Below are 10391 nucleotides of genomic sequence, written 5' to 3'. Positions count from 1 at the left end.
TTTATTTTATTGAAACAAAATTTTTTCTGCACAATGTCACAGGATGCGTTCATGATGGCACAAATCTCTTGGTCCCCTACACGGCTACACCTTAGTGGATTCTGAATTCTTTAGGTACGGATTTACTGAATTAGAATTTAAAAATTTTCCTTACTACCGTACGCGTATTATCGCAAAGGAATCCAAAATTCAAGTATTGAGTATCCTTCCGTCCTTTTACTGGTTTACTCCCTACTCGCGCCCATTGCTCAGAGCAAACCAGGGAGAGAGAGAGAGAGTCCTTCCTAGCTCCTTTGCTCGAATTTCGATATATAAGCTTGTTGCCGCCATTCCTTCAGACGGTGATTGGCAGGACAACCAGAAACCCAGCGCATCTCTTCTTCTATAAAAATTCAAGAGAAGCACAGAAACGGATAATTCAGACGAAGGAAAGGAGCATTTATATTGGCATGAACTTCTCGCTCATATCAGACTTCTTCGGTTTTCTCCCACTTCTGGTCTGGTTCGATATGCTGGCATAGGCACGAGAAGTCTCTTACGTTGATCTATAATGGTACTCGCAGCCTGCTCTGACAATCTGAGCTTCTTCATGATATTCTCAATTAGGTGATTTTTATTCAATTGGATGATTTTTATTCAACAGTTTGAATAGGAAAATTTTCGAGAATTTATTCATGATTTTCTCAATTAGATGATTTTTATCTTTCAGTTTCCTGGACTGAACTGTTTTCATGTTTTGGTATGTTTTAATATTGCAGGTTTCAAGTTTAGTTCGGCAAACCCGAGATTAAAAGGTCGAAACCTTTGCCTCTGAGAATGGGAAAAACAGGGAGAGATTGGACGCAGATCTACGCGATCTACGGCATGGAAGAATGGCATACGTTAATTTTCCTTTTAATCCACGCGATCCTCTTCTCCTTTCTCTCAGTGCTATTCCTTATCTACTTCAATCCTCTCTGTTCGGTTTTCCAATCTCTCTTCCCTGCTCTTCCCGCTGGAGCACCTCGCTTCATCGCCGGATTCACCGGCTGCGTCACGGCTCTCTCGGCCGTCTGTCTCTTCTTTGCTGCCGGCAACATCTTCTACTCGTCCGTCTCCCTTCACTGGGACATGGCCCAGCGGATGATCAACGTGGTTAGCGATTGGTCAACGGTCAAAACAGCCCTAGACGTTGGATGTGGCCGAGGCATCCTCCTCAATGCGGTAGCGCTACAGCTAAAGAAGGAAGGGAGTTCCGGGCGTGTCGTGGGCCTCGATCCCCTGAAGACGGCAGTGGCCACACTACGGACGGCGCGGATTGAAGGCGTCCAGGAGTACGTGACATGTAGAGAAGGAGACGCCCGGAGGCTGCCCTTCGCGGATAACTACTTCGACGTGGTGGTGTCGGCCGTGTTTCTGCACACGGTGGGCAAGGAGTTTGGGCATCGGACGGCAGCGGCAGCGGCGGAGAGGATGAAGGGGTTGGGGGAGGTGGTAAGGGTATTGAAGCCCGGCGGGGTTGGAGTTGTATGGGATCTATCGCACGTACCGGAATACGTACAGAGACTGAAGGAGTTGCGTATGGAAGACTTACGCGTGTCGGAGAGGGTAACGGCTTTCATGGTTAGCAGCCATATCGTATCGTTTCGGAAGCCAATTCAACAGATTATGGGCTCGGCGGAGTATAGGACGGATTGGAGATGCAACATCTGTTAACTGTTTTTTTTTTTCTTTTTAATTTAGAAAAAAGAAAAAGAAAGAGAGAGAGTGAGAAAACTATAGATCTGGGGAGGCGAAGTCGAACCAGATGCGACATAGAAAACATGAGTATATTGAAATGTAGAACAGGTGATGCTATCGTACGGTCAGGAATTAATTAAAGAAGGTAGAAAATCTGATTGTACGGTAGAAGTAGAACAATGGAATATATTATTTACCGGTAAGATATGCAATTAATTAATTGTTAATTAAAATTAAAGTGGAAATATCACATGAAATTTTGGCGTGGTTGGGTGTGTTTGTGGAGTGGACTCACTCCACACTAGTGACCAGTTCAATTTATTGATTGGTTACTAATTTAGGATGGGGACTAGGGGTTGAGTAATATGGACTACCAGCACTCGGGCAGTGAATGGTTGTTATCGAATTTATGATGGCGGTGGTAATAAGATTTCCCAAGGGAAGATATTGTTGGAAGATGTGGTTCATGTGTGGTCCATACTGCTGACGCTTAAATCTGCAATGCAGGTGTCATAATGGGATTTCTGTCTATATGATAGAAAAGGGTTTTGGGATCCATTGTTTGGATTGCAGCACTGAAGTGGAAAGGAAAAAGAGTGCTGATTCCAGAATTAAATTCTCCTTCAAATTTTACTCGGTTATTTGTTTTTTTGTTTTTTCTTCACAGAAGCCCAAAGTTTTTAAAACGGACAACGAACTGGTCAGGGGTGGGTCAAGTGGTCCAATTATTCAAATTAAATGAATAGCCCATTCCGATAAAAAAAAATACAATAAAACTGATCAAACCGTTGAATAATTCGACCATCCAAATCAGTGGTTTATTGACCAAATCAATGGTTTGGGGAAAATAACAATTCTGAGGTAAAACAGAACCAGTTACCAGTTTTTCCAGTCCAATCTGATTTTGAAAATCATGGAGAAACATTTTCCGTCATTTTTACTTCTGCCCCAATTCAAACACAACCTTACCAAATGCTTTGAAAACCCAATCCCAAATTATCTTAATTGAGAAGGATTTTCAGAGCTACTCAGACTGTGTATGCAATTTGGACTGCATCGACAGGCTAATCTGAATTCCATATTTCCATGCCCTTTGACAAAAGACAGGACCATCTCTCTCAATTACTCTCTGAAGCGTAGAGGTCAGATTAAACTTGGAACTATGGAAGGAAGAAATCTAGCTTGGACCATACCTGAATTTACCATCTCTCTCCTTGGCACGATATGACCTTAGTAGTTAGAAATTTGATTTGGTGTCATGATCGCAACTCGCGACTAGAGGCTGGTGGTTCGAAAGTCGTTCCTGCATTTAATTCTGTGGTTTGGTGCTAGATTAAGAGTTCAAGAGTGTATACTGTACAACAAATAGTTTAATTGTTTACATCAGAAACAAGTTGGGAGGAAATAAAGGTGCAAAGTAGCTTTCGTTATAGAACAAGCAGAACAGCAAGCATTATAGGATTTTGTGGCTGGGAGGATATTAAGCACTTTTTTTTTTCTTTTTTACAACCCAAGAGTAGGAGATTAAGCTCTTTTGATTTCTTCTTCCAGAGGCACTGTTTAGAATCAAAGAATATCTACTTGTTTACCTCCAAAACATCACTTGGGAGGTGGAAGCCACAAAGTTTCAGAAATCAGAATCTATACCCAACAATTTGTTATCATGTAATGTAGCTTGAGGATCAATGTGCAGAAAGCCAGAAACCATATTAAAAGAAAAGAAAATTCCAATCCAAGCGATGGATGATGGGGCTCTCTTGTCCTGTGAAATAGCCTTCCTTTTGGGCATTCAAGTTAGATTTGTTTTCCTTCTCTTCAATACGCAATTTCAAAATTACAAGCATCAAGCCTGGCTAACACTGGCTTAGTTGAATTCTGGATAAAGTTTAGCCACATCTCTTTCACATACGTTCAAGTGGAAGTTCAACTAATATGTAGGGTCCTTTTAGGCCCCAATCCCACGTCCTAACGAGGAGGAATTCTGGGTGTATTTTTGGATTCCCTCCACTCTTATGGGCTGAATCTTTCCGCCCTCTATTTGAATTAGAGCTAACGTAGAGGCACAGCTATTAAGGGGGTTGGGTTTGGGCCTAACAGGGTAGTGTAAGCTCGCACTTGATTGTCTAATTGTTTTCATTTTAGGTTCCACCGGAAAGACATGATACCAGATAAATGTATAACTAATTAATCAGCCGGTATTATAACCAATCAGATTCAGATGGATTTTCATCAAATTCACATAGGGTTTTGATTGGTCGAAGCGTATTTCTGGCTAGGGGTGTCAATTGGACTGGATTTGGTCCAATCTAATCCAGTCCAATGTGAGTCCATTATAAATGGACCAGGTCTAATCCAATCCAATGAATGTTTTGGATTAATTTGGACCGGTCCAATTCAATGTCTGGATCATCCAATCTGTTCAAATTCATTTTGATTTAGATTGGTTTTCAACCCAAACCCGGTCCATTGATACATATATTCTTATCTTATACCAATGGATTAGTTATTGGCTTAATCCAACCCAATTCAATATAAATTTGTTATAAACGGAACAGGTCCAATTCAATCTAATAGATATTTTGGATTAGATTGGTCCAATCCAATGTCTTATTGGTCCGTCCAATCCATCTAAATTGTTTTTCTATTGAACGGGGTCCAATTCAGAATCGGTCCATTGACACCCTTATTTCTGGCATCATATGTTTTTCTGGCATCATATTTACAATTTGTAAGCAAATGCACGAGGAATTGAAGTACATCACTCGCAGAGGCCAATGTTAGTTGTGAGCATGTGGATCGTAATGGTGATAAAATTCTCTTATAAGAAGCCCCTCATGCATCTGAAACTGATCACAATTGTTCACATAACTTACCGAATCATGGGGACTGCTGATATGCAATTGTTGGAAACTATATAAACAACCGGCGGGTTGAATGTTTTGGTTTTGGCATATCAATGGATAGCCATATGGATGTGCTTCCCTTGCTTCCCTGCCGTATTAGTTTTATAATACATTAGTGGGGATTTCTAGTGATGAAGGATGATTTGGCCCGACCTCACAGTTATGCGACACGTGGCAAAAGCAACAGCTCGGCACAAAAGCAAGTCTAAGGCGTTTTTACCAAGGGGAGAAATCAGCGGACCGAACTCCCTACTAGGGGCCCGAACTCACCCTTGGCCTCAAACCGAAAAGTAATCCATTGGCCTGCCTCTCAACAGTTCGGGACATACCTCGCCGAACTGACCTACCTTGTAACAGTTCGGGACATACCTCACCGAACTGACTTGCCTTGCAACAATTCGGGACATACCTCGTCGAACTGACCTACCTTGTAACAGTTCGGGACATACCTCACCGAACTGACCTACCTTGTAACAGCTCGGGATACACCTTGCCGAATTGGCTTGCCTTGTAACAGCTCGGGATACTCTCGCTGAACTGACATGCCCTATACATACCTCCGAACTCAAGACTTCGCCTCGCTCACCACTCCACATCACCTTCAGGGCACCAAAACCAAACAAACCGTACTATGCCTGACACTGAGGCAGTCCATTCCCGAGGGCGCCGCACCTGACTGACTTGGGATCTGACACTTGACGGCTGCACTCTAAACGGCCACCTGCCACCACCATCTCTAGTTAGAGAGACGGTTAGGCAGTGACGGTTCTGTCCCAACAGAAAGGACGACGACCGAATTGACATACGTAAGGGTAATCATACCAGACTTGACAAGGGCCTCGAAGCGAGTGCGCGAAGATATTATAATAGCCCCTGCCCCCAGCGGGTTCCCCCCGGAGTTCTCTCATCTTTCCCGTTTCAGGCCCCCCGACGCTCCAGCTCAGAGGTGAGTTCATTGACAGCTAAGACCGACCGGATTGCACTCCATCAATTGACGCTATCTGTGGGAACGCTTCTAAAAGCCTCCCTCTAAATCTCTTTTACCTACCCTTCTTTCAAAAACTCCAACACCGAAATGGCCTCCTCCAGCAGTGCTGGACGTGGAACCGAAATAGCCACTACCGGAGAGCAACTTCATGTTCCAGCGGTGTGCATTGGGCAATTCACCATCCCCCTTTCAGTGGATGGAATCCCAAGTTTGAATGTGCCACATGCGGTGGCACCTCTGAACACTCCCTCGCTGAACATCCCTCTTCCACTTCCCATCAAAGCGAACTTCGTGGAACCAACTGCAACCCCACTGTCAGCCCGCCAAAACCAAATAGATGATCTGATGCAATGCATGCGAGCAATGCAGGCCCAAATGCAGCAATTCCAGCAGCACCAACTCCAGCAACACCAGGTGTTGCACCACCTCTCCCAACACCATTATCAACAACAATTCCCTCAGCTACCCTTGAACCAGCCACTCCCCCCCGGCACCCTGTTTCAAAGCCGATCAAGGCCTCCCCTCAAGGTGGACGACCTCACCAAGGGGAGGCTTCCCGACTACAGAACCCACCTAACAGTCAGGCCTCATCCCAGGGCCGAAAGCAAAGAAAGATCACCCCCGCCCCGCAGCCCGCGGGTGGGTCAAGAACCTCGACGCTCCAAGCTCGAGTTCCCACTCATGGAGAACTGCTTCAGCGCTGTAGCAGCAGGCCAGCAATCCGGGCCCATCGAACTTGGCAACACGGAGGCAAGCAGCGCCAGCACCAGGCCCACTCAAAGAAGGCGCCGATGAAGTCGCCGAACTGCTACCCGCGTGCTACCCGAGCTCAGAGGCAAGGAAGAAACGAGCTCGGGTGAGGTAAAAACCGTCCCCATTCTCTCAGTCCCTTCCCCCCTTTTAGCAGAACTTTTGGCAGTCCTCTTGCCTAGAGATTTCAAACTCCCTCCTCTGGACAAGTATGATGGGTCCTTTGACCCCAACGACCACATCAACGCGTTTCAGTTGCAAATGCACCTCGCTAGGGCAAGCGAGTCGTGCATGTGCGTGGCCTTCACCACCACCTTTAGAGGGGTGGTCCGTACTTGGTACTGGAACCTAGCTTTCGGGTCAATAAGAAGCTGGCCCCAGTTCGTGCAGATCTTCACTGCGCACTTTGTTACCAGCAAAAGGTGTCTCAGAACTGAGGAAAGTATCTTCGGGGTAATCCAAAGAGAGGGAGAACTCATCCGGAGCTACATCAAACGGTTCAATGAAGCATGTTTGCAGATCCCTCGGTTAGACCCCACGGTACAACTCGCCGCAGCCAAAAGAGGTGTGGCGCACAAAGAGTTCAAATGGCACATGGTGGCCAGCCAGCCAGCAACCGTGTCTGACTTCCTCAAGCTCGCAGACAAGTTTATGAGAACAGAGGAAGAGATCAACCAGAGAAACGAAGGCGGGGTTGAAAAAAGAAAAAGAGAGGGCGAGCCCTCCAACCCCGGCGACAGAAGAGGCCATAACCGAGAGGCGAAGCCAAGCCAGCCGTCCCGAGCTCCCTTAGCAGTTCGGACGGATTACACGCCAATGAATACAAGGCGGACCGAGATCCTAATGACGATTAAGGACGCCCCTTACGTAAAGTTCCCACCTCGCCTGAAGAGCAACCCCAACGAGAGGAACAAAAATTTATATTGTAGTTTTCACAAAAATCACTGTCATAGCACCGAGCAATGTAATAATCTCTGCGACGAGATAGAAGGACTCATCCGTCACGGGTACTTAAGAAATTTTGTACATTATGACAATAATAATAAAGCAGGTCAGTAAGGGGAACACGGGAAGGATGTCCCTGAGTCGAGCAACAGACCGGCCGAAGCCTTGCAGCGACCTCCCCCAGAAAGGCCAGTCCGGGGAACCATCCACGTGATAGTGGGTAGTTCGGTGGTGGCAGGATGCACTTCGGCGGCAGCAAGGACGTCAGTTCGCAAAGCAGCCCGAGAGGAGCAGAACCCTCCCAAGAGGCCGAAGAAGGAAGAACCCATCTTTTTTACAGAAGATGATGCGCGAGGTGTTCACTACCCCCACGACAATGCGCTCGTCATAAAGCTAAGGATCAGCGACTTCGAAGTCCGACGCGTACTGGTAGACTCAGGCAGTTCAGCGGACATACTATTCAAATCGGCGTTTGACCAATTGCAGTTGCGGAAAAGCGGTTTGAAACCCGCTCACACTCCTCTGGTAGGCTTCAGCGGAGAGGAAGTCAGGCCCTTGGGAAAATTAACAGTACCTGTGGAAGTCGGCACATGGCCGTGCGCGGTAAGACTCAACCACGATTTCTTGGTGGTCGCGACCCCCTCCCCATACAATGCCATAATAGGGCGACCAATTACGCATATTCTGCGTGCAGTGGTCTCCACCTATTATCTGGCAATGAAATTCCCCACGGACTTCTGTGTGGGGGTAGCGTGGGGTGACCAACTTGAGTCTCGCAAATGCTATGTTTTCGCCCTGAAGGGAAAAACCAAGGTAGCCGACGATCTCGAACTAGAGCGACCTACGGAGCAGGGCGAGGAACGAGCTTCGCCCATTGAGGAAACAGTCACAGTCCCGACCTCGGCTACAGATCTGGCGCGAACACTACATATCGGTGCCTCCGTCAACGAGCCTTTGCGAATTGAACTGGTGAGTTTCTTACTCCAAAATTTAGACATTTTTGCATGGTCTGCGGCAGATATGCCTGATATTGACCCCGGCCTTATAACTCACAAGCTTAACACTGACCCTGTAATCAAACCCATTAGACAGAAGAAACGCAACTTAGCCTCGGAGCGCTGGAGGGCGGTCGACGAAGAAGTCGAAAAGCTCCTCGCAGCGGACTTCATAAGGGAAGTTCATTACCCGAGCTGGGTAGCCAACCCAGTGCTGGTGAAAAAAGCCAACAGCAAGTGGCGCATGTGCGTCGACTACACCGACCTGAACCGAGCTTGCCCAAAAGACTGCTTCCCTCTGCCCCAAATTGACCTCCTGGTGGACGCGACCTCGGGACACGAGCTGCTAAGCTTCCTGGACACCTACTCAGGCTACAACCAGATTAAGATGGACCAGTCCGACCAAGAAGAAACCAGCTTCATTACCGAGTTCGGCCTGTACTGTTACAAGGTCATGCCCTTCGGGCTAAAGAATGCTGGTGCGACCTTTCAAAGACTTGTAAATAAACTTTTTCGGCCATTAAATGGCACGAAAATCGAATGTTATGTAGACGACATGGTCGTCAAAACACAGTTTTTGCGAGAATTAATAAAAGACTTGGATTCTGTCTTCCAAATTCTGCGTCAATATAACATGAGAGTAAACCCAAACAAGTGTGTCTTCTGTGTCACCTCGGGTAAGTTTCTAGGGTACATTGTCAACCGACGCGGTATTGAGGCCAACCCGGACAAAATAAAGGCCACCCTTGACATGAGACCACCTCGAAAGTAAAAAAAGTTCAAAGGCTAAACGGCCGCATAGCCGCTCTGAGCCGCTTCATGTCGAAGTCGGCAGACCGCTGCCTACCTTTCTTCAAGGCAATCAAAGGCAAAGGGTTCGAATGGACCCGAGATTGTCAGCTCGCGTTCGACGAGCTAAAGACTTACCTCGCCACCATATCAACCTTAGTCAGACCCGAGGAGGGCGAGGTCTTAGAACTCTACCTCTTGGCAAGCGACGAAGTGGTCAGTTCGGTATTAGTAAAACAAGTAGATCGGGTCCAGCGACCCGTCTATTATGTTAGTAAAATTCTGTAGGGAGAAGAAACAAGGTACCCGTAGATAGAAAAAATTGCCTACGCACTGGTGATATCAGCTCGAAAACTGCGCCCGTACTTCCAAACTCACACCATCGTCATCTTAACCGACAAACCCCTAAGACAAGTCTTGCTGAAGCCCGAGGTCTCCAGTAGACTGACGAAGTGGGCCATCGAACTCAGCGAGTATGATCTCCAGTACAAACCACGGACCGCAATTAAGGACCAAGCTTTGGCAGATTTTATCGTCGAGTGCACTTTTAGCCACGAAGCCCTACAGGTTGAGCCTGAGGTCCCCAGTTCAGGCGAAACCGGAGCTCCCGAGCCAATAGAGTCTGAACCCCGTGAAGTAGCAGCCAGTGTGGCATCTCTCCTAGTCAGGCGAAACGCGAACTGGGATGAGGAGCCCTGGATCCTTCACGTGGATGGTTCCTCGAACCAGCAAGGCAACGGGGCTGGAATAGTATTATGTGGCCCGGGAGGCACAAAATTAGAATACGCACTACGCTTTGAGTTCGCGGCATCCAACAACGAGGCAGAGTATGAAGCACTGATAGCCGGGCTGAACCTAGCATGAAAGGTAAAGGCAAAGCACTTGGTCATTTGCAATGATTCCCTACTCGTGGTCAACCAAGTTACGGGCGAGTATGAAGCACGCGAGCTCTCCATGATCGCATTTTTGGCGAAAGTAAAAGAGGCCCTACTCAACTTCCAGTCACACTTCATTAGGCAAATCCCGAGGTCAGAGAACACTAAGGCCGACGCTCTGTCCCGATTAGCTAGCACAAGTCACAACAACATGAGAACCGTGTACATAGAGGATTTACCTCGGCCTAGTATTCTCGGGGGGGCAGAGGAGGCCGCTCCAGTCCTCGAAGCAGAGCCGAGCTGGATCGACCCACTCGCGAGCTTCTTGATAGACAGAACCCTCCCTGCAGAACGCAATGCGTCCAAGAGGGTGCAGCGCCAGGCAGCCAAATATGTCATAATAGACGAACGGTTATACCGACGGTCC

At 47.3% G+C, this 10391-nt stretch overlaps 1 protein-coding gene across 2 annotated transcripts; it reads left to right on the top strand.

Annotated features, from left to right (window-relative positions):
- The first annotated feature begins 416 nt into the window (after positions 1 to 416).
- On the top strand, positions 417 to 1957 carry LOC148877872 (norajmaline N-methyltransferase-like). Of its 2 annotated transcripts, none has more exons than XM_088945685.1 (2): positions 417 to 553; positions 759 to 1957. In XM_088945685.1, exon 2 carries the CDS (start codon positions 817 to 819, stop codon positions 1693 to 1695), a length of 879 nt encoding a protein of 292 aa, XP_088801811.1. In that variant the 5' UTR covers positions 417 to 553; positions 759 to 816; the 3' UTR covers positions 1696 to 1957. The 2 variants fall into 2 exon arrangements, with proteins under 2 accessions (XP_088801811.1, XP_088801809.1); XM_088945683.1 differs by having other exon boundaries at positions 469 to 606.
- The last annotated feature ends 8434 nt before the right edge of the window (positions 1958 to 10391 follow it).

The sequence above is a fragment of the Nelumbo lutea genome, chromosome 1, assembly GCF_056320005.1.
Source record: "Nelumbo lutea isolate HS-2025 chromosome 1, American lotus-T2T, whole genome shotgun sequence".
Lineage (NCBI taxonomy): Eukaryota > Viridiplantae > Streptophyta > Magnoliopsida > Proteales > Nelumbonaceae > Nelumbo > Nelumbo lutea.
Note: the sequence above shows the minus strand (reverse complement) of the source record. Positions and strands in the feature narration are given on the sequence as shown.